The sequence below is a fragment of the Drosophila gunungcola genome, assembly GCF_025200985.1.
Source record: "Drosophila gunungcola strain Sukarami chromosome 2L unlocalized genomic scaffold, Dgunungcola_SK_2 000007F, whole genome shotgun sequence".
Taxonomy (NCBI): domain Eukaryota; kingdom Metazoa; phylum Arthropoda; class Insecta; order Diptera; family Drosophilidae; genus Drosophila; species Drosophila gunungcola.
In genome coordinates this window covers 3,635,350-3,660,794 of record NW_026453162.1, presented here as the reverse complement: position 1 = coordinate 3,660,794, position 25,445 = coordinate 3,635,350, and the positions used below count along the sequence as shown (strand labels likewise).

Below are 25,445 nucleotides of genomic sequence, written 5' to 3'. Positions count from 1 at the left end.
TTAAAAAAAAATTGCTGTTTTAATAATAATTTGATTAAAAAAGTATTTTACATAAAAAGACTCATACGAGTACAAAAAAAAACAAGAAGGAACGATATAGGTTGATGTCCCGACTATAATATACCAGCGTTTTTTTAGGTGCAATTTATGGTAGTGGATTGAAGGCCAAAAAAATAATGTTGTGTCATTTCTTTTTTGTACACGTTGTATATTGTCATTTCAAGTACCTTATGTACCTTTTACCCGCGAGAAGTTGGCTTTAATGCAAAGAGTTTTTAAGCCAAGTGGGCAACCTAAAATTAAAAGGTCAAATTTTCATGGAACTTATTGGCTTTTTGGGTTCACAACAAAAACATACGTTTGGGCTGGTTTTGAGAATTTTAAACTTTTACGGAAGTAACAGGGGCTCAAAAAGTCAATTTTGGTCATTTTATGTTTTAAAATAACATCTTCAGCAAATACAGCTTTTTTTAATTGCTTTCCTGGAAGTTTTCTGGACCAGCTACAGATTTCTTACTTATCAACATTTTTTTAAAGCCATTTATTAGTATTAGGCTTAAAAATATTGAGACTACTATATCCTTTTGCTGCCATAAAAGCAAGTTTTAGAGAATTTAAATACAGATAGTTTAAATCAAAAATTTCATATTTGTTTAAATTAAACTACAAAATAAAAAATTCAATCGACAAAATCCTCCACAGATAAGAGTTTGGCTTTCCGGTGCATTTGGACTATCTGGTGTGAAAAGCACTCCCAACACTTCTGCTTAATCGATTTCAGACATAAATAGCTTAATTAACTTCTTCAACAAGAAAGACTTGCTTCGATTCATCAAAATTTAAAGAAATTGACCAAGGTTTGTCATTATAAAATGCACTCAACTCAATTTTGACGCTTTATCTATGCCTATAATACCTTATTATCGGTTTCATTTTAACGAGTGAACGGCTGACACAATAACAAAATACTATGATCCGCTGCCAGCTGTGCACAAATACGATTTACTTAAGTAATTTTAGCAGAAAAGATAATAAAAAAGAAGAAAAATGCTTTGCGGCTCATAAAATACTAAAGACACATTAATGAAGCATTAGTTTCGCGGGTGTGTCATAAAATTTTATGTGGCGGGTCCTAAATTTGGATCCGACACTTAGAAGGAAAACTGAGCAGAGACTCCTTAAGTGGCAAAACTTTCTCCCATAAATAATTATTAATTCTACATCGTTTCTTCTTAAAGCTGGGTGTTTGGCGAGTTTCTGTGTCGCATGTACCAGTTTGTACACTCGCTGAGCTATACGGCATCGATTTTCATCTTGGTTGTCATCTGCATGGAGCGTTATTTCGCCATTGTGCATCCCATAACCTGCAAACAGATCTTAACTGCGGCCCGTCTAAGGGTAAGTTAACAATAATTTGTTAAATCAAGGTTTTTAAAAATTCAACGACAAGAAAGGACTTGGCTTAAGTTCCTTCCTAATCAAATATAAACTTTTCTATGTGTGGTATTTATAACAGTTCCTCATATTTACCAAGTTATTACGGCACCACTTTTGTTTACTTAATTTTTAAAAAATTTCTCTAGTTTTTTGATCTAAATAATTTTGAATTTAAAGTCCTATTTTATTGGGTAACGGTACAACATTTTTGATTCTATAAACAATCTTATAAATTTAAATCGGCGCAGTTGGCCTACCCGATTCAGAATTTCTTGAATGGTTTAATTTATTTCAAACAGTTCATAACGGTTTTAATGCATAAAAATGCCTATTTATTTTTTATCTCCAATTATGACGATTAAACCAATTTTGGTTATCGATTGCCATTTTGTATTTCGCAGAAAGAAAATTCCGTATAAAATTAATTTACCGGCGGATTGTTGATTTTCATAGCTTGGTGGCTTTGTTAATTTTTATACCTTTGCATAGGGTTTTATAATTTCAGTCAGAAGTTTGCAACGCAGTGAAGGAGACATCTCCGACCCTATAAAGTATATATATTTTTGATCAGCATCACTAGGAGAGTCGATCTAGCCATGTCCGTCTGTCTGTTTGTCCGTCCGTCTGTTCGTCCGTTTCTAGGCAAACTAGTCTCTCAGTTTTAAAGCTATCTGCATGAATCTTTCCTTTATAAGTCGGATCAAGCCGGATCGGACGACTATAGCATATAGCTCCCATAGGAACAATCGGAAAAAAAAAATATAAAAAAATTATAACTTTTCTGTTTTTTAATTTTTTTTTAGTTCTTCGAGATATAGTAATGGTTGAATATTTCAGAATAACGGTTCAAATTTCAGCAAAATCGGACGACTATAGCATATAGCTCCCATAGAAACAATCGTATAGCTGCCTTAGGAAGTATCGAATAATTGAGCTGCAAATCATCATAGGTTCAATGTATTTAAACATACACACAAGTAAATCATAATTTTAACGTTTTCAAGAGTATTTAGTTTTTGAAATAGCTGCAAGGGTATATGAACTTCGGCTTGTCGAAGTTTGCTTTCTTTCTTGTTAATCTTCAAGTTAAAGCGATAAATATGTTTTCGGTTTTTATGCGTTTATTTTTTAAGAATTATTTTATGGTGATATTTACTCTCAAACAAAATTGTACCATACAACTAGTTTTGAGTGTCATTTTCTGAATCGGGGAGTCATATTTGTCGATTTGAATTTATAAGCCATTGTTACTTATATAAATATATAAAAATTTACTATTGATCTGGTATACCTTTACCGGGCAGAATTTTTGTTGTACTTGTGAGACATTTTTACAACTTTGATACCTTTATTTAAATATAATTTGCAAGCTAATTATGCTAATTGAACCGATCCCAAAAGGGTATGCAAATTGGGCGACAATTAAGCCTCGAAAGGCTTAATAAACCGTGGGCATAATCTTGCGCCTACAAAAACTTTTTCGGACTTAGGGAACTAACCCATCGTGATTGGCTGGAACCACATGCCCCGATACCCCGATTTCGAAATGCCCCGCACACTGTTTGACAAAGTATTCGTTTTAGTAATGACGATTGTCCTAATTAAACTACAAGAACCTAAAGACAACAAAATGGGACGTCCATTAACATGCAAATTTTGTGTGTTCATTCTCAATTCAACAAATTGCTTGCGTGTTTGGCAGCAGAGCAGACAAAACAAAACGTCAATGCGTGTTTCTTGCAGATGGTTATTGTCACCGTTTGGATTACCTCAGCAGTCTACTCAACTCCCAAGTTTGTTTTTAGCAAGACCATTAAGAACATTCACACGCAGGACGGTCAGGAGGAGGAAATTTGTGTGCTGGACCGCGAGATGTTTAACTCGAAACTGTTGGACATGATTAACTTTGTGCTTCTCTACGTTATGCCGCTATTGGTGATGACGGTAAGTAAATCGTATTCAAAAATTTAAAGTTGCTTTACAATGCGAGCCAAAGAAAATAGGCTTTCTAACCGCTATCAAATTTGTACCGTCCACATTGGTAAAAACCCTTTTACTTAAAAAATATCCAACCATTTTTCTTTATAGATCAACATACATTTTTATATTAACATAAACAGGCTTACAATTTTAAATCGTCAAAATCATCATGAGATTGAATTGAGAATTGTTAAGATTTATAGCTTGTTTGCATGTATGTGTTTCTAGTAAATACGAAATTTTTGTCGATTTATGTTTTAAGTCAGTATTATATTAAATATACGGCTGTGGTCTTGTTTTCACTTCCGAAAGATTCACACGGATTTCAGTTTCCCATATCTGGCCAAGTTTTCTCTTCCGAAGGATTTACATGGAATCTAAATTCCCCCTGGATTAAAATGACAAGAATCGATTGGATTTTAAAAATGTAACAGTCATGTTTTAATTTTTTTCTGTTTATTGTTTGCCATTCGATATAAATATTTCCAAGAAACAAGGTTACATTGTGTCAAGAAATAGAACAGTGTTTTCAATTGTTTTAATGGCGGAAGCTAACATTTTTTGTACCTAAGAAAGCTTGACTTTGACCAGAAATGCTCGAACTAGATTTTCGAGACATCGAAGCGAGAATGCAACATATCCTAGAAGATCGCGTGAATAGTAAACCTAACCACGAACACATTTTGCGTTGCAGGTGCTGTACAGCAAAATCGCCATTGCTTTGTGGCGCAGTTCGCGCGGCCTCGCGCCGCATGTGGTGCAGCATCAGCAGCCGCAGCAGGCATCTTGTCAGGACAGCGGCATGGGCATGCACAACAGCATGTACCACCACCAGCACCACCACCACCAGCACCACCAGCTCCCAACCGCCGCTTCGGCAGGATCTGGGCCTCTACCGGGAGTGGGAATGGGTGGCGCCGGCTCGTCACTCGCTTCCGGCGGCAGCAGCACCACGTCCTTGTCCCGAAAACAGAGCAGCAAATATGAGAAGCGCGGCGTCAGCATCACGGAGAGTCAGGTGAGTTCCCACGAAAACAATGACTTCCAAAAAATACTCGGCAATTATAGAAGGTTCAATCAGTAAGGAAAATTTCCGCATGTAAAAGCATAGCCATTTAAATATGTACGCTGGTAGAGAAAGTGGGCTCAAAGGCTCACGGTCATTAGCCCCGAAAAAATCGCAAAAATGTATCCTCAATTTACATTTCGAAACAAAATTATAGTCAAAGTAGGTAGTTCTTGCTATAAAAATGGAATAGGCTTACTATGAACCGCGGTTATACAAAATTCACAATCTCAGCCTCAGTTCTTTGAGATAATTTTGGTGATTGAAAGGAGCGAAGATAAGCTCTTAAATGACTATTGTTGCCGTCAATCTGATTTAGTTTATTTTTCTAAATTTAATTCTATAAACACTCGAAGAAAAGATTCAATACTTCGGTGTCAAATCCAGTACGAACGGTGTCAAAAGTAGGGTAAATTCCAATTTTTTGATTCCAGTACGAAAAAAAAAAATTCAAGTACGAATTATTCAATCCCGAAATTCAGAATTTGAGAATGCACGTTCTCAGTTTAAGTACTCAAACGAAGTACGGAAGATCTTGGTTAGAGTACGAAAACTTCTTTATGCAAGTATGAAAGTTTCTTAATTTGAGTTGTGCAAGTGAACAACTTAAGTACACAGAGGGAAGAAAACAGTATTTTTCTTAATCTGGGAACAATTTTTTGTAAGCACATACAAAAAAAAGTTCTTTTGTTTCAGGTCAACTAGATAACAAACTTAAATAAAAGCAGAACGTTACCAAAGAACACATTAAAATCAAAAAAAAATAATAAATTGATTAGTTTGTCTATTATTTGAACCCGGGATCTTAATATGTTACCCAGTGTTTGGTGTTCCAAGACACTTACCCCCTAGTCCAATCTTTTTAAGAACGGAATGTTCATGTTTTAAGTGAGTAGGTTTGTATAACCTTGCAGAGGGTATTATAATTTCAGTCAGATGTTTGCAAAAGTATACAAATTAAAATTCATTTTATTATCTAAAAAAAAAATTAAATTTTAACCATATTTAAATTAAATAAAATAAAATTTAAATCAAATAGGTAAATAGTTGTATTGTTCTGACGATTAAGAATTTTTAAACGTCTTTCAAAAAATTTAAAGATAGTTTTCATTGATATTTTTTGAAAAGCCTACATGATTCGTGTGGCTACAACACGCAATTTTGAAACTCGATTACAAGAGACCATGGCCAACTGAAATAAATTGCAAGGCGACGAGGATTTTTTGTGCTTTTTTGGGGGTATTGCTGTCACATCGCTGACCGACATCCACTAACTTATTAGATACAAAGTGGCCGGGCTGACAAAGCTCTCAGTCGAAAAAGTTTTTTCCCATGGATTTTAGTCTCGCAGTTTCGCTGGGCCAAGTGGCACGGTCCTCCGAGCAGGTGCCAATTGCCATTAGGGCAATCGCTGACCTCGCCACAAAACTCAGATACTGGTGTGACAGATGGCGGAGTGAAGAAATAAAGCACCTAGCAAAACTGCAAGTGAGTCGTTAAAGTTGTGGCAGAAATGCTACAATTGGTCAGCTTCACCACGGCTTTATCTTATTTTCGAGCTTAACAGTAGCTTTAACTTGCAACTGTCACACACCGGTAAGCTTGATTGTTTTTAATCAGCATCAGACATGAACTAGGACAAAGGACAAATAATCGAAATTTGAAACATATATATATTTTATTTTGTTTTAATTGTTGGATGTGTCGGCTTACACCACTAATGCAAATTGGGTTATGTCACTACATTGTTGGCCTCATTCATTGCTCATTTTTTGTTTTAACTATACGATTTTACAAAAGTGCGAGCAAGATATCTTATGTCGATTCCAATGAGCAATAAATGAACAAAATTGCCAGAACCGATATCCGATAGAAAAATATGCACCGGATTTTGGTATTAAAATACCATTCGATGAAATACTACCGGGACCTATACATCAATGAGCAAAATGGTATCTAATAGCCTGATACCATTGCCGCATTAGTAGACTTTTTAAATGTCACTGATTCTGACATGTGAATGACACGAACAGCTGATCTGGGTTTGTTTACTTCTGAATTTTCGCAAATCAAAACAAAATAAATTAAAGAGTTTTCGTTAATATTTAATGCTCAGCAGGACACCCATAATGATATCGAGGCATTTGCCAACGTGGACGACAAGGATGGGGTGTTTGACGGGTTTTCTAAAAAAAGAGCAAAGCTCGCCGTAAATGTAAGAGTTTTTTCCTGCCAGATTTCCAGCAGTAATGCATTTTGGTACTGCAACCAGGATTTGCTGCGCATGCCCTTGTTTCAATCATATTTGCGCAAAATAGATTTATATTCAAAAGAAATATGCGCCATCCTTGCATATAGAAACCAGCTGTTGTAGTGGTGGCACTAACGAAACATCGTTAAAAATTAAGTATTTTCCGGTATTTTTTCTAAAAATGTTCGGTGCGAGTGATTTTTAATCGCATTTAGCCTTATGGGATTCCCTTTGTTAATAAATGCGCATTAGGCTAAATGCGTTTTAATGCGCCAATGGAATCCGGCTATAAGAAGTACAATTTTGCTCATTGATTGGAGTTGACGACACATCGGAATTAAAAAGCGAGGCTTTTAACCATTTAAAAGAAACGACTGAAACCCTTTAAACGTTAAAATTTGCGGGATAAACACAGTTTAATAAACAAAACAATAAAGTTTGAATTTAACGTTAAAAAGGCAGTGTGGCTGTGAACTTATTATCGAAAAAAAACTCAAGCAGCATCCATATAGTTATCTCTGTTTCTGAGCTTCAATGAATCCGTCAATGAATGAGACGAACAATGTAATGTCATAAAAAGACCCAGTTTGAAAATTAAAAATTGTAAGCTTTAAACTGTAGTCAAGTTTTAAGGTCGGTCCATCTGTCAAGTATCACCATTAGTGAGCTTTCTTTGATGCGTTTTAAAAAAAAGTCGTCAAAAAACGTATACAAGTTTTCGGGCTAACCGCATTTTCATGAGAAGAACACTATGATAAACTTTAGTTATAACTTTTTTTTCGCTATCATTTAACTTATGTCCTTTCTCGACCTTCACCCACAGATAAAAGTGTAACTATCTTTCCGTTGAACAATTTTCTCTCTCTACATTTCGTTTTATCAATAATACTATTTGCTCCCACCTCTCTTCTAACCCCTCCAATTTTAACAACCACACACAACAACACCACAAATTAGCTTGATAATTGCAAGGTAGGTTATAATCGAATTGATATTCGATTAGATAACGCTCTGCCCGGCTGCTGAGGCCACAAAGCTAATGCCCTTACCCCTGTTAATCTGCACAGGTGTCCTTGGAGGCCGATCGTCCCATTGTCAGCGCCTGCCGCAAGACGAGCTTCTACCACCACTCCCACGCCCATCACCAGCGGTCGGGCCTAGCCGCGGGGGGCGGAGGGGTCGGCGGGGGCGGGGCCGGAGCCGGAGCCACCCACATGTCCCACTCGTCCAGCAACGTCCTTCGGGCACGGCGCGGCGTCGTCCGTATGCTGATAATATTCGTGCTGACATTCGCCCTCTGCAATCTGCCGTATCACGCCCGCAAAATGTGGCAGTACTGGTAAGTAGCCGTCCCACCAGCACACACAGAACAAAAAACATGTGTTTAATCAACCAAATCAAGCCTATACAAAATGGGTTACTGTCATAAAAATAGTAGTTTACCTACAAGATGTTTAATACATAGACCACAAAATAGTATTAGTAGAAAAAAATTGGTCTTCAAGTCTAGGCATTGTTATACCACAGAATAATTTTTTAGACCTAAAATCAAAATTTAAATGAAAGACAAAATAAAATTACTGCAAAAGCGGGACTTGAATTCACGTCCTAAGGTTCTTTTAAATAAAATAGGTAATCTACTATTCAAAATAGTACTCTTTAACCAACAAAATTTTTGAAAATGTTTCTACTATTGTTAGAAAACTTTTCAAAAGGACCAAAATATGTCACCCTAGTTTTTGCGTCATTGCATCTGGGGAAAGAGTGCGTCTGAGTTGGGTTTGTAGCTGACCTAGTGATTTTTTTCGATATTTATTTGTTATTTGCCAATCATCTCTAAGAAAAACAAACAGCTGGCAATCGTAGGCTGGAGGATATACATTTTAATTTAGTCATGTGTAGAAGATTAATTCATAACACTTATTAAGTGTTTTAACTCTTCAAGGCAGCTCTTGGAATGTACTGCATACATTTCATAATATTTGTTAGCTTTGCTGTTGCTTTTCTGGCATTGAAAGTGTTCTTTACAAAAGCAAAATTAACAACCGCCATTTTGCTTTATGTAGACGCATATTCCTGCGTAAACTGTCATTCTCGTCAAGCGCGTGTAACGATGCTTTAAAACAAGAAAACAAATAAGCAAAAATTGCCATTATACATTTTTAATTTTTGTAAATGGAAAAGTATCAATTTGTACTTTACTTATTTTTTTTTTCTGCGTGTCCAGTCCCAATCTCGTCCAACACTTTCATAGTGCACTGGGAATTGACAAGCATTTGCATATTCGGCCGATAGGCGGGAAAATTAACATCTGCGTGTGGGCAGATAAGCCCGAGATGGCTTCCTGCTGAAATCAAGGCTGGCAAACAATTAAGTAATCAATTGGAATCCCCAACCAGCTTCTGGTCGAGGGTTGCCAATGGGCTAAATCGATTTAAAAACAATTTCTCTTTCCGATCCAATTTCGTTCTAAAGACGGACAATTCGCTTTCTTTGCCACTTTCAATGCGGACACCAACAAAAGTCCGACTTAACTTGCCCTTTGGCTGGCAGTTCCGCTTCCGGTGTGGCAATTTCAATTGGGCGGTTCGCTTTACTAGAACTGAATTGGGGCGTTTTGGCTTCTTTGGTTGGGGTAATTCGTGGGCGGTGAAAACTAGCTGGGCGGTTAAAACGTTGTTTGCAGTCGAGCAAAGAGCTAAATCGACGAGGAGTTAATTGGTGAAAGGGTTAAGATAAAAACGTACACTTAAGTATAGCTTTTAATTCTCACGAAAATGTTTTGCTTAATACACACTTTCGAGGAAGGCTGCTCCGAATGAGAACTGTATATATTACCAAAGATTATGCAATACAAGCTAAATAAATTGTATGTTTTGTTTAAACTTTAAAACTTGTTAATGAAGAAGAGAGAAGAACTCACACAATTCAAACTAAAATAGGTTTCGTGCGCATATGTGGTGTGCGCTTCCAAGTTTTTCGTCAAATTATAAATTCTGATTCGCATACGCGTCAGCGTTTCAGTGCCGCTATTTTCCCAAAGTAAACAATCGTGCTATAGCTGGCGCTATCTTCCGAACTGCATTGACAACACTGCAAGCAAAGAACAAGAGCTTATGCAGAGCAGCGGCATTCCACACACGAACAGTAAAAACCGCTTTGGGCACATACACATTGACAAGTTTCCCCGTGCAAATTACCCACACATATTAAGTGCGAGCATTTCATAGTATGTGAGCTCTCCGCTACTCTTCATTGCAATTAACTTCTAAAACAATGGCAGCATTTTGTGTCTACAGATTGATATGGCCGATAGATAAAGCCTTACAACTAAGGCCTAACATGTCTCAGAGTGTTTTCGCGATTTGTGGGCGTTAAAGTGGACGTAGCTCCGTTGCCAAACTCTAAATCACTAGCTTCTTATAGTTTCCAAGATCTCAACGGTAATACGGACGGGCCGACAGACATAGCTTGAATAACTCGGCTATTGATCCTTCTACCTGTTACATATTTTTCAACAAATGCAATAACCCTATTACTCTTCGAGTAACGGGTATAGAAAGCATTTAAGAAATCCGTCCGTGGACGTGACAGTTAAGGCGTTCTTAAAGCGCAAAAAAATGATGAAGAAAGTTACAGTTTGGTTGATGATTTCTTAACAAAAATTTGTTTCGTTGCATATAATTGGCGCTGATAATTTTCAAAGTTTATCTTTGTATTTATCCATTTTGGTTAAAAAATGCATCACTAAAAACTAAAATAATAACAGGAAAGTAAATTTGTAAAAAATCTCGTATCTAAAGTTTCACTTTTTATTAATCCATTTTCGTTAAAAAATAAATCGAAAAATGCATCACTAACACTAAAATAACAACAGGAAAGTAAATTTGTAAAAATAATATAAAATAAAAATTTTGATATTTAATTTTAAAAAAATCTTGTAAAAACACCGTAAAAAATAAAATTGAAAAAAAAAATATTGAATATGCAACAATTTTCAAGAAATACTTGAAAATCAAACCACTTCAAAACAGTACACAAACTACTTAAATATCCCAAATATTTTAATTACTGTTTTCACAGCACCGCAAACCAAGTTTAAAACAAAAAGAAGTGCGTAAGAAGAAGTACAGAGACGCGTAATCCCATGTTCTTATACTCTTTCAGAGAGTTTTGTAATTTCACTCAGAAATTTGCAACGCAGTGGAGGAGACATTTGCGATTCAATAAAGTACATATATTCTTGATCAGGAGAGTCGATCTAGCCATGGTCGTCTGTCCGTCCTTTTCTACGCAAACTAGTCTCTCAGTTTAAAAGATATCTGCATGATTTCACAATAGAAACTTGTCTGTTTTGATTGTCACTGATAAAAATGTTTCAAGCATAGAGTCTATAGAGATTCTAAACTCTTAAGTTTTCCTTCAAGGTTGTTTTGATAGCTTGCAGGATGGCAAATATCTCCGATGTGAGCACTGACGTTTTTCTGTTTGGGAAAATAGGCAGTTACTTATTTTTTTCACAGAGCCTTCAGAATTTTATAATGAAAAGAATTTATCCTTAGCCTGTTGCCATATAGCAGGCAATTGTCGATTTTTTTGCAATGTTTTTTAATGGAATTATTTAGCTTCGTCCAGTCCAAATCAATCTTAATCTTTATTGTTTATCCGAATTTAAATGAAAGCTCCCTTCTCTTTAATCTGCAAAGAGTTATGCCAGTCTATCCACCGGCTCCTGATGAGGTTCTAGGCAGACCACTACACAAATTGATTTCCCTATTCCTAGAAATTATTTGTGAGAGGTCTTTTGTAATCCCCCTTTATAAAAAGAGAAATAAATCAAACACAAGCTAATATAGAGGTTCATCCAAGTTGTCTGCTATTTCCTAGCTTTTTGGAACTAACGTCATTCGAATCAAACCGTAAAGCACTCTCTTCTTGTACGGAAGTGATACTTATTTTAATTTCCTCTTCTAACATGGAATTTGATTTTTCTGAGAGGTAGGATACAACGAGTCCTCTTTTAAAGCTCTGTCTCTGAAATGACTCAATCTTCTTCAGGAAGGAAGCCACCCTGGCCACGATCTTCCTCTAGTCTTGACAAAGTCGCGTGCATGTCGTTAAGTTATACGTTAGGTGGTTGTGAGTTGACTAGAATAAGACTTATTGAAAAATTACTGCCAGGGGAGTGCTTGGATTTAGAAAAAGGTGGGATGGTTCCTATATCACAAAGACAATTCAATTAATTAGTTTAGAGTCCCCAAAATGATGTGGAGAGTCCCGAGTTACAATTATTAGTGCCAAATAGAATTTATAGGAACTATCTTTCCCCTATTTTGAACCGTTTTCACACAACATCTGATTGGTAGAAGCTATCTTGATTTCTTCAGTAATTAGTGCTTAAACATATTTTCTTGTTATAAAAAACGTTATATTTTATTTAAATTTAAGTTTCTTAAATATAAAAAACCATTTCTTTGTAGTTGTTCTGGATTAGCTTCATTTTTCTCACTTATGAAAAAATTTTTAATTTATTTTAAACTTCATAAAAAAAAAGTGACTAACATATATTTATGTAATACGTGTTTCCCATACAAAAGTTGAACAAGCCGCGTAACAAGGCGGCGGCTAAGTGTATTACAGAGTCTTTGGCGCTCTCTCGTTCTCGGCAGAGCTGAGAAGGTCACCTTGTATATACTGTGTTTATACGACGGCCATTTCATGAAATAATGTGCTGAAATGGGTATATTCGTGTCTGTGTAAACACCATTTCATGTATTTGCTTACACACGAAAGTGGACTATGAAATCAAACAAATGTATGAAATGGTGGGGCGCAGCTAACTTAACTCGTTATAAATAAGGTGGCAGCGCCGTACAAAAAAAATAAACAACTTAAATTAAATTCTTCTCCACCTTTTAAAGTCGTTTATTATTTTTGTTTTTACTCGGTTTTAAAGCTAATTAGCTTTGGCGATGGTAAAAGTACTTACAATCAGCTAAAATAATAATACTAGCCGAGGTGTCAGACATGTAAATTAAGGTGACACTTTATTCTACACGTCTGGAATGTCTGCTAATATTGTTTCATGCATTTGTCTGTATCGCATAAAGAGTGGCTATTTTGATTTCATCTTTTTATGAATTCATGAAATTCAAAGCAGAAACTAAGAAATAGAGACAGAGCGAAAGAACAGTTAGCGGTGGGTGGGGTTGCTTTTAGTGTTGGCAATGCAGTCCAATAGATGGCACCACGCAAACCCTGATTGTTGTGTGGGGGAACGTTTAATTTTTTTGTCATAAAAATTCTTGTTGTTCTTGATCTAAAAATTCATTTTATGAGTGTAGCAACTTTTAAAACAGTACCACGTCCTAGAGCAGCCAATTCTTTAAATAAATGAAAACTGAAATTCCAGGCAAGTAAACAACTCTTGCCGCCCAGTCAAGCTATACAAAAATCTAAATTATGGCAGCGTGGGGGAAGTGGGTCTGCGGGTTGAAATGCATTCTCTTTGTATCTGGCAAGAAATCATACTATATATTTGCCCGCAACAAATTTTACATTTGTGCAAATTGAGTGTTTCATCTGCGGTAGCAAAGAGACATGCGTTTCAGATATTTTTTCCGGAGACCGGGGATACAATTCGAATAAATTTTGGTGGCGTCGGCCAAAAGTGAAGTCTAGCAAATCAGCAGCGAAGTACTAAAATACACTTGGTAACACGATTTCACCTTTGAAAATATTTGGTCTTGATACTGTATGTTTCCACCCACATACATATGTATATATGTATACCTGAAAGCTGCCTGAATTATATTCATATTTTCATATTTTTTAAAAACATAAAAACATGTTTATAACATTTTTGTTTGTTGTTATTTTAATTATTTTATACTTTAAAACTATTATTACGCTACAAACAATTAAAAATATGCACCCTAATTTAATTTATTAATTAATCCCACTAACATTCTCGGGCTTTATTTTTTGAATTAAGCCATTGATATAAAAGCAAGGTTTAAAAAAAAAAATGGTCGGGGTTGCGCCCTTTTTTTAGGTTTTTTTTTTCTTAATACTAAAAAATCAAGTTTTCTTTCTTATTCAGAAGATTATGTTAAAACAAGAAAGGAAGCAAACTTCGGCAAGCCGAAGTTCATATACCCTTGCAGCTATTTAAAAAACTAAATACTCTTGAAAACGTAAAAATTATGATTTACTGGCGTGTATGTTTAAAAACATTGAAGCTGTGATGATTTGCAGCTCAATTATTACATAGTTATTTTATAAATTTTTATTATTTCTATGGGAGTTATATGCTATAGTCGTCTGATTTTGATGAAATTTAAACCGTTATTTTGAAATATTTAACAATTACTTTTATGTCGAAGATCTAAAAAAAAATTAAAAATCAGCAAAGTTATAATTTTTTTTTATGGGAGCTATATGCTATAGTCGTCCGATTTTGATGAAATTTAAACCGAAATTCTGAAATATTAAACCATTACTATATCTCGAAGAACTAAAAAAAAAAATTAAAAAACACCAAAGTTATAATTTTTTTTTGTTTATTTTTATGATTGTTCCTATGGGAGCTATATGCTATAGTCGTCCGATCCGGCTCGTTTCGACTTATGTACTACCTGCAATAGAAAGACAACTTTTGGGAAAGTTTCATGCAGATTGCATTAATACTGAAAGACAAGTTTGCGTAGAAACGGACAGGCGGACGGACGGACATGGCTAGACATGGCATCTCCTAGTGATGCTGATCAAGAATATATATATACTTTATAGCGTCGGAAATGTCTCCTTCGCTGAGTTGCAAACTTCTGACTAAAATTATAATACCATGTGCAAGGTTATAAAAACACAATGACCCAGCCCAAGTGTAAATAGTGTCTCAATGGTGATTTAAGACACTATTTGACTGTCCTTTTACTGTGTCTTGGGTTGTTTACTCTCGTCTGACCTGAGTATATAATCATATTGATCTTTTCAAACTTCAACATCGCGACCACGTGCTTTCGCGTCAAGAGGCTTAGCTTCCTGGGACCTCTCGCAATTTGGTTATGAATTATAAATTGACGTCAACCGACACAAACTTGATTTTGCTGTGCCGATTCTCTTTCTTCGTCTCATAGCGTATAGCATTGAATACCATAGTGGGACTTTCTTTATATGTTTTCCCATAATTTCTAGGGCCTGCAAGCAGATTTTGCTTTTCGACCGAACACGGTTTTAATTTTCCCGCTAAAAATAAAATAAACTCAATTTTCAGTAATTGTGTTACCAAAAATAATTAATATAAATATAAAGGATACTTCCTGATTGTGTCTTAATCTTTTAAAATTGAATTGCATTTTTATGTTCGTGGTTTACTTCCTTCAAATACTAATATTTCAACCAATAGCCTATTTTGTGTCAATACGCAGAAAACTTTTTTATTATGGATTTCTGCAGCTTATACTGTAGCTTTCTAAAAATGTGTCGATTGATTAGTTTGGAAGACTATAAGGGTATTTATTGAACTCAGCAAGTATGTATGTTAATATCGTTTCCATAAGATACACAATAGCTGTTATTGCTTTTCAAGGCGAAAACTTCCAAGTAATTTCCACGCGTTTGCATTTCCTTTCAAGGTTAACGAATAAACTCAACAGGGTTTCGGTGTCATGGTGAGCCACGTTTTCATTATTAGATCTCAACTGTCAGCAGTTGGCAAATGAGGCTCACTAGACGACCCAGAGCTTACAAACGACCACGCAGAGTTTGCCTTAATTTTGAGTCCCCGATTGGGATTGGCATTGCAGTTTTTCCGGGATCTGGAGCAAACCGTTGGCAAATGGCCACTTTTGGACTCCAGCAGCATCAAAAACAAAGCGAAGGCCATCCGAGTGGACCAAACTGTTGGCCAACTCTTCTAGTGAACTGAGCCAACTGGAAGTGCAAGCCGAATTTTTAGCGAGCAGCAACTGCAGGACAGTTGACAGTTGGTGCAAAAGGGAAAACGAAAAAAAACACCTCTCTTCCTGCTTTAAATATTGTTTTGCATGAAAAGTTTTGGTGAAAGTTTATGTTGCATACTTGCAGGCGGCGAAAAACTTTGCCCTTGGCGAAATCCCCGCTCCATTAAGCAAGTTTTCGAGAGCCTTTTGCTCCCAGATGGCCAGAAAACAGTACTACGCACAGCAGCTTAATCACCCGGGTACATTGAAGTGGACAAAAGTCAGCACCTTTTTCGGTGCACTCACCTGGGATTATACACAAAAAATACTGGGTGCCACGAATGTTATATACCCTTGCAGAGGGTATTATAATTTCAGTCAGAAGTTTGCAACGCAGTGAAGGAGACGTTTCCGACCCTATAAAGTATATATATTCTTGATCAGCATCACTAGTAGAGTCGATCTAGCCATGTCCGTCTGTCCGTCCGTCTGTCCGTCCGTTTATATGCAAACTAGTCTCTCAGTTTTAAAGCTATCTGCATGAAACTTTCCCAAAAGTTTTCTTTCTATTGCAGGTAGTATATAAGTCAGAACGAGCCGGATCGGACGACTATAGCATATAGCTCCCATAGGAACAATCGGAAAAATAAATGAAAAAAAATTATAACTTTGCTGTTTTTAATTTTTTGTTTAGTTCTTCGACATATAGTAATGGTAAAATATTTTCGATTTACGGTTTAAATTTTATCAAAATCGGACGACTATAGCATATAGCTCCCATAGGAACAATCGGAAAAATAAATGAAAAAAATTATAACTTTTCTGTTTTTTAATTTTTTGTTTAGTTCTTCGACATATAGTTTTTTTTTAATTCATTGCAAACTTTTATGAATGTAAAATCTTTAAATAGTTTAGGGTCTTATGAGTATAGAAACGATTTAGAAACAATAAGATTCTACACATTTCACATTTGGCCAGTAAACCGAGTGTTTGCCAGCAGTTAATGAAATAAGGGTCCCTTTTAAATATACATATCAAATAAAAAATTACATAATCTGTTAAAAATAAGATAAAGAACTGAACTTTGGACTGTTGGTAAAACTGTTGGTAAAACCCACGGAATTGATCAACATACGAAGTTCAAAATATATTTTGCTTAATTTCTTACTTATTTCATAAAAATCGACAAGAATTTTAAGTAGTAGGAACTTTTTCCTAATTTAGTATTTGTGGTACCCTCGGAAAATAAAGTGATTCCTTCAAAAATTAAGTTATATTAACTACCGATTTCAGCCGCTGATTTAGCGCGATTGTGCTTTAGTCTTTGAGAATCAATGTTTAATTTATGGACTTACTTGAAATTAAAAAGTTTTATGATCAACATTTCTAGTGCCTAGAAGTATTCACAATTTTTATACCCGTAACTCGTAGAGTAAAAGGGTATATTGTAGTCGTTGATAAGCACATAAAAGGTAAACAGATGCGTTTCCGACCCTATAAACTATATATATTCTATATCAGCATCAAAAGACGAGTAAGCACTAGTTTTTCCCCTCATAAATTCCTTTAAAGAGAAAGAAATGCCAGAACATTTTTATTAATATTAATGCGGTGTAACAAAAGCCTTCGAACTTTAAACGTAGTGCACCAACGTCAAAGAGTAAACATAAGTAATACAGAAAAACTTGCATTTCGAAATTTTTTTCATAAAACAAACGTTAATCTGTTATACCTGTTAAAACAATTTTTAGCTAAATAAAAAAAGGACACATTTCCGACCCTATAAAGTATATATATTCTTGATGAGCATCGATCTAGCCATGTCCGTCTGTCCTTCCGTCTGTCCGTTCGTTTCTACGCAAACTTGTCTCTCAGTTTTAAAGCTATCTGCATGAAACTTTCCAAAAAGTTGTCTTTCTATTGCAGGTAGTATATAAGTCGGACGACTATAGCATATAGCTCCCATAGAAACAATCGGAAAAATAAATAAAAAAAATTATAACTTTGCTGTTTTTTATTTTTTGTTTAGTTCTTCGACATATAGAAATGGTTAAATATTTCAGAATTACGGTTTTAATTTCATTAAAATCGGACGATTATATCATATAGCTCGCATAGAAATAATAAAAATATATAAAATAACTTTCTAATAATTGAGCTGCAAATCATTATAGCTTCAATGTTTTTCAGCATATACGCAAGTAAATGATAAATTTTAATGTTTTCAAAAGTATTTAATTTTTGCAATAGCTGCAAGGGTGTATGAACTTCGGCTTGCCGAAGTTTGCTTCCTTTCTTGTTTTTTAATGAAAATAAGTTGTTTTTGGTTTTTTACTATTAATATTATTTTTTATTATTAATATAACGTTTTCGCTCTTGAATATAAATGGTAGGGCTGATAAATATACATTTACAATTGTTTATTTTTAATCTTTGGTAGCACCCAATGCAAAGACATCCGTTCGGAGTGTTTGAACGGCCGAAAACGAAACATTATATAAGTTAAATAAGAAAAAAAACGGTTTTATTAAAAGACATTTGTTTTTTTCTGTGTGCCAGCTGAATAATGACTATTGGGTTAAAAGAGTTGCAGTAGTTGAAAGAAATTGAATTTAAGTGGATTTCTAATTAAATATATATCACACTTTGCGAACCTTTAATCCTTGAACAGTTAATGGCGTAGTTTTCGTCATGAATTCTTTAGGGATAGACAAACTTGGAGCACCGCAAAGTTTTTCTACATGAATATAGTGGGAGTGGAGTGAGAGAATTGAATTAGAATTACAAAATACTTTGGCCAGCCAAGTTTTAGATCCGAGAATTGGAATCTGCTTTGGGACAGGCCACAGAAGTCAGTTCAATGTTTGTCCAACAGATGCTCATTTGCATACACACAGAACACACATTGTGCTGAGCATTAGGTATACGTATAAAGGCAGATAGTTATTTTCATGTATATGCATTTGCAGGTCACGTTCGTATCGCGGTGATTCCAATTTTAATGCGCTACTAACGCCGCTCACCTTTCTGGTCACGTACTTCAATTCGGGCGTAAATCCCCTTCTCTACGCCTTCCTCAGCCGCAATTTTCGGAAGGGCATGAAGGAGCTGCTGCTCTGCTCCTGGAAGAAGGGCAAGGGCAAGTCGTCCTCCAACTCCTCGATGCACCACAAGCGTAAGGCGCTGCAGGTAAGTGACCAAGAGGGGGGGGGGGGGGGGGCCCTCCTCACCCGTCGACATCATCTGGCAAAGCCGCGTAAACAGCCCGCGTAAACAGCCCCCTTGCCTTCCAGACCCACTCGCTGCCCACGGACACCACGCACATCGGCAACGAGCAGCTATGATGGCCCGGCGGCTGGAGGAGGCCCCTCAAGCTCTTCGGGCGGCGCTCCTAGGACCCAGCCCCAACCACAGCCCATCGAAGGATGCACCCAGTGCTGGGCCGTTAGGCGCTAGCTAGCTATTGTTTTCGATTGATTGTGATTGCGGAACGCCTTTTGCTCTGGTCGAATCGGCATCGAAGCGGAAGTATCTCCAGTCGGTGTCAAGTTTTAATGATAGAGTAAGCCAATTTTTAAGCGATATCAAAATAAAACCAATTTGCATGCCAGTCCGGGAGCATGGACGTCAACTTCTTAGTGTATATATATGACGAAGTGTGAACCACTATGAACAAATAAAGAAAACAGCAAACACCATTACTGCGTGCAAATATTTACTGTTTCAGCATTCTTGCCTTTTGGCAACTCCGTTTTTCAACTCGGAGTATTTAAACAGCAAAATCAATGGCTTGCGGGGCTTAAATTGCAATTTGGCTGCCACCGATTGCGTTTGCAATTTATTTGCTATCTCTTCATAGACCCGACTTGCCATATCTGATGACTAGGGCTCTATGGTCAGCCGGAAAACACGGTTCGTTGCGGCTGCCAAAAACAAAAAATATGACACACACAGAGGACGCCTGCATTAAAACTGGTCGAATTTTTGCTAAGCGCAGCATTTTATACCCCACTTGGGTTGTCAGACTCGAAAGTCAACTAAGGAAACGCTGCAGTAAATTCACGAGAGAAAAATCAATTACCAGGACGGTCTGATGTTGACGCAAATTAAAAACCAAAAATCTTCGCCAAATCTCTTGAAGCTCGTTGTTTGTTTTAGCCCTTTGTTGTTCTTCCCTACGCTTCCTTTTATACATCGACCCTCTTTACACAAGCCTTTGTGATGCAAACAGTGTTCCATAAACTGTGTCAAATAATATCTGGAAAAGGCCCTCAAAGAGGATGAGACCCGCCGTCGAGTGGTTCGTTTGAGTAGAAGGCTGCAGGTCTGCAATGCACGTTACATTTTTTTAATTAAGGGGCGTTTCCGGCTCTCCGCTACAAAATAATACATTTAAGGGGGAGAAGCGTGGCTTTTTTAAATTGTAGCGTCAAAATAGTACGCTACCATTTTTTCATTCATTATACATAAAAAAACAAACAAATAAATCAGAATGTATAAAAAAAAGTAAAAAACAAACAAAACAAGCAAAAATGAATTAATTAATGCGTAATGTCATGTAATGTTTACTGATCCATCAGTGATTTGTGATTATGTTGTTCTGCTGAATACACCCATTGAGGTAGCATCAATTTAGTCTGTCTGTCTGACCGTATGAACGTAGAGATTACAGAAACTTGAAAATCCAGAGATTGGAATTTAACATGGAGATTCTAGTTATGCCTACGCAGCGCAAATTTATTTTAAATCGGGGCCAAGCCTTAGTGTAGGCTAATCACAAAAGGGTGCATTGCCACTTTGAGACTTTGTTGAAGTCATATCTATCGGCAAATCTTTCTTTCCCTGTACAGCTAGGAAGCTGATATAATGCAGATTATCTTCTTAAAAGCTATACATATACAACCAACTAAAAATAAAGCAATTTAATAGATATAGTAATTCCAATCGAAAGTTGAAAATATTTCAATTTTTGCATATATTGTTTCTAGAACTAAAAGTTGGTAACGAATTTAATTAATTTTAACACAGTATAAGTATTTCAAGTATAAGATATAATTATATATTTTTTTTTTGTTTCTTTCCATATGCATCATTAAAAGTTTAAAAACAACTATTTATTTTTTAAATATTTAAAATGTTTTATGATGACGTCTAATGTATGCATTTTATGAGTATGAGAAGATATAAGGGAAAACTAGAGCAAAACCGCGCAAAATCGGCGGGTGATTTTGGTAGTTAATTAATCAAAGAACTTATTTTTAAAGATATCACTCCATTTCTAAAAGGTTTACGAAGGTAAATCTTTTTTTTTTAAGTTTTTGTCAATATTTTAATAAATAAGTAAGAAATCCAGGTATATTACATTTTTTACTTGACATTATAGTCCATTTCAATGACTTAACAAGAATTTCGATCAGCTAAGTATTCAACTCATTTCAATACCTTTTTTAATTTTTTATTCAATTTTAATGAAATTTTATCTTTATAAATGTGTCAAAAAAATCGATTAAAAAAAATTCTTTGAGATGTTGGAACCAAATAGTTTTATGTATATTAAATTTATTATTTTATTAAGATTCTCAAAAAAAAAAAAGAAAATGGCCTTTTGGCCAAATCTCGGGCCCAGTGTGCAAAGGTGAAAAATATAAAACAAAAATTATAGCATTGCTGTTTTTAAATAGATGTTGTAATAGATTAATACTTCAGAATTACGGATTAAGTTTTACTAAAACTATCAGAAGAAATTTGATAAACTTGGTTGTGTTCAAAGAATTTTTCGTATAATTCGCTTTTTTGTCTTTTAGGGTTTAAATTATATGGCTTTATATCATTTCGGATCCATTCCTTGATTGCAAGAGTATTAAAACTTCGGCTTGACGACGATGTCTTTAATTTCGTTTTTTTTTAAACCTGTTAGGAACTAAGTAATTAACTTATTAATCAAGTTAAATTAAAACTTAAGTTATAAGAACTACAAGTAAAAATAAACAATTTAAAACAATAACTAAAATGATTGTTAACAAAAATAATACAATACATAAAAACATAAATAAAAATTACACTGTGCAACAAATCGAGGTCGATGAAAAACTACAATGGTGCGACTATAAAGGTCTAATAAATCTCGGTGTGCTGAACACGTCCAAGGTCTAATAAATCTCGGTGTGCTGAACACGTCCAATTCCTTGGAATTTCTCCATAACCCTCAGCTTTCGAGAAAAATTATCTCAAACAGCAAACAAATTTGATTTTACGGGTACTTTGATTCTAAATAACTGCCAAACTGAATTTTACTGCCTGAACCTATGATACCATACCCAAAACAGTCGACAGATTTTTTTTTTAATTTTACATTTGAAAAAGAATGCATACAAATTAAAAGACCTGGAAGAGCTTTGTTTGGTGGTGCCTAAAAGTAGGCTTACCAGTTTTGTGAAATGCCAACATTATTCATGTAAATTTTAAATAAATACAATCAATGGTATAGAATATTTTAGGCACCATCAAACAAAGACATTTAGGTCTTTTGATGTGTTTGCATTTCGTTTTTAAAGTATGAGGGTCCTTAGTAAAATAGTTGCACTATAGCTAAATGATCATATTTTCAGGCAGTAAAATTCTGTTCAGCCGTTGATAATAATTTTTCTTGAAGGGTGATGGAGGAACTCCAAGGATGAGGTCATGTTTAGCACACCTAGACCTATTGGACATACATGTCGCACCAATGTATTTTTTAGGCTGTTGCACAGTGTTATTAGCATAGTTATATACCCTTGCAAAGGGTGTTATAATTTCAGTCATTCAATTTACAACGCACTGAAGGAAAATATATGTATATATTCTTGATCAGCATCACTAGGAGACTCGATCTAAAGTATGTACAGTCATGCTAAGTCATGTTAGACCGCAGGTGCTGGTCTCTGTCAGTGTGCATCGATTGTATCTGTCGGTAGACATACTCATTTTTGAATCATTTAAATCATTTTAAAAATCGAGATAATATTTTAGAAATTATATGCCGCTGCTCGGCCGCTGCTCGGCCGCTGCTCTGTCGGTCTTCGCTGAATTAGAGGAACGGAACGAAAGAACTGTTAGCTGGAGGTGAAGTTGCTACATTAACTTACCTTCTAATGTTGGCTATGCAGTGCGACAGACATAAACTTCGATTGTTATACCCTTGCAGAGGGTATTATAATTTCAGTCAGAAGTTTGCAACGCAGTGAAGGAGACGTTTCCGACCCTATAAAGTATATATATTCTTGATCAGCATCACTAGGAGAGTCGATCTAGCCATGTCCGTCTGTCCGTCCGTCTGTCCGTCCGTTTATATGCAAACTAGTCTCTCAGTTTTAAAGCTATCTGCATGAAACTTTTCCAAAAGCTGTCTTTCTATTGCAGGTAGTATATAAGTCGGAACGAGCCGGATCGGACGACTATAGCATATAGCTCCCATAGGAACAATCGGAAAAATAAATGGAAAAAAAATATAACTTTGCTGTTTTTTAATTTTTTGTATAGTTCTTCGAGATATAGTAATGGTTTAATATTTCAGAATTAGGGTTTAGATTTCATCAAAATCGGACGTCTATAGCATATAGCACCCATAGAAATAATAAATATATATAAAATAACTATCTAATAATTGAGCTGCAAATCATCATAGTTTCAATGTTTTTTCAGCACATACTCAAGTAAATCATAATTTAAATGTTTTCAAAAGTATTTAATTAATGCAATAGCTGCAAGGGTATATGAACTTCGGCTTGCCGAAGTTTGCTTTCCTTCTTGTTTTTCATTTATTTTTCCGATTGTTCCTATGGGAGCTATATGCTATAGTCGTCCGATCCGGCTCGTTCCGACTTATATACTACCTGCAATATAAAGACAACTTTTGGGAAAGTTTCATGCAGATAGCTTTAAAACTGAGAGACTAGTTTGCATATAAACGGACGGACAGACGGACGGACAGACGGACGGACAGACGGACATGGCTAGATCGACTCTCCTAGTGATGCTGATCAAGAATATATATACTTTATAGGGTCGGAGATGTCTTCTTCACTGCGTTGCAAACTTCTGACTGAAATAATAATACCCTCTGCAAGGGTATAAAAAAAATTAGAACTTTGCTGTTTTTTAATTTTTTTTTTTTTTGTTCTTCTTGGTTAAATAATTCAGAATTACGGTTTAAATTTCATCAAAATCGGACGACTATATCATACAGCTCCCATAGAAATAATAAAAATATATAAAATAACTATCTAATAATTGAGCTGCAAATCATCATAGCTTCAATGTTTTTAAACATACACGCAAGTAAATCATAATTTAATGTTTTCAAAAATATTTAATTCTTGCAATATCTGCAAGGGTATATGAACTTCGGCTTGCCGAAGTTTGCTTCCTTTCTTGTTTTGTAGATGAATTACTTAGTTTGAAGTTGGTTGGCTGAGTAACGGCTATCTAAGAGTCGGGAAACTCTTTTTTCATAAGCCAATGGCGAATTTCTTCTGTAGATAAGCAAAGTTAAAGTGAGCGGTTATGAAGGAAACACCTTAAATCCCGGAATAAAATTATTTAATTTTAGAAAACTATTTTTTAAAAAAAGCCTTTCTTAAAGAAACTTTTCTTAGATTTAGAAAATGTTTTCATTATTTTAAAAATATTTTATATTATTATAGCGTTGAGCACAACAAATTTGAAATGTCAGGCACATCTTCGGAAAAATTGACAAATTACTTTACAGAGTACGCACTGCTAATTTAAGCCAATGCCATCAATTTAAATGCTCTAATTATACATAAATAAAGTCCTTTTGCAGAAAGCAAAATTATTAAAGCACATTAGTCAAGCTGGACAGACAGATTAAAAGTCTTTTTAAACTACCACATAAGCTACTGCGAACTTTTTAACGAACTCGGAGCATAATTGATCGGAATCCGACCCACCAGAAACAGATGCCGAGTAATTTATGCAATGCCTTTTTAATTAAAACGCCAGGCAGCTTAACTCATTGACACTAAACTTGCTATTCGAATATGTCAGCATAGTGGGTTGGAGTGGAGTGGAGTGTTGTGGAGTGGAGGGAGGGCTGGTAATTCATAATTTTCCTGGGCCAGTGGAAATTAATTTGCTTTGTTTTAGCCATTGACACTGGCTTGAAGCAGAAGCTGAAGCTGAAGCTGAAGCGTGGGACGGATATCGAGTAGTTGGAGTGAAAAATTGCGCCGGTCACCGAAGTCAACTGCAACAAGGCCCTGGGCGACGAGGACACCAAGAAGGAGGTTCTGGGGTGAACATGTGCTTGGGCGCGCCTGTGGGCGGCATGTCCACTAATCCGATTAGTTGAGCAAAAATAACATTTTGACCAGGGGACGGTGAAAAGCGTGTACAAATTTACCTAACGGCTTATGGCAATTAGTCGAACGAGTTACGGGATGCAACTTTGATTCGGCTTTGTGCGAGTTTCCGTTGCGTGGGGGATTAGACAAGCGGCTCTGGTCGGAGCAAAGCTATTTTTATTCGGCTCGCTCATTGTTCGGGTTTCAATCTTGCACAAACCAAACTTTGCGCATATCCCGGCCATTTAGGGAAGTTTGCACTCAACTACGACCAGCGGCCCTGCGAAAAGTTAAGTGCCAAGTTTCCCCAACAAGTGGATTGAATTCGACAGAACAACTTGGGATTGGACAACTGCCGACAGTTCGGCCCGCCTCACACACAGTGTGTGCTCTCGAAATTAATTTGAATGAAATTTATTGAGTGTAAT

General features: G+C 35.8%; 1 protein-coding gene across 12 annotated transcripts in view; it reads left to right on the top strand.

Moving 5' to 3' along the window:
- The window catches only part of LOC128253131 (trissin receptor), a 51,274-nt gene extending 31,623 nt beyond the window's left edge, over window positions 1–19,651 (top strand). For 8 of the 12 annotated variants that reach the window (XM_052981302.1, XM_052981301.1, XM_052981300.1 and 5 more), the window contains 7 exons: window positions 1,239–1,398; window positions 3,181–3,381; window positions 4,112–4,435; window positions 7,692–7,706; window positions 7,802–8,073; window positions 18,646–18,865; window positions 18,954–19,651. In XM_052981302.1, coding sequence (XP_052837262.1) covers window positions 1,239–1,398; window positions 3,181–3,381; window positions 4,112–4,435; window positions 7,692–7,706; window positions 7,802–8,073; window positions 18,646–18,865; window positions 18,954–19,136 — 1,375 coding nt within the window. In that variant the 3' untranslated portion in view covers window positions 19,137–19,651. Of the gene's footprint in view, window positions 1–1,238; window positions 1,399–3,180; window positions 3,382–4,111; window positions 4,436–7,691; window positions 7,707–7,801; window positions 8,074–18,645; window positions 18,866–18,953 lie in introns of those variants that run through there. The other 4 variants (XM_052981305.1, XM_052981304.1, XM_052981306.1 and 1 more) reach the window with 4 other exon arrangements.
- Window positions 19,652–25,445: the final 5,794 nt, after the last annotated feature.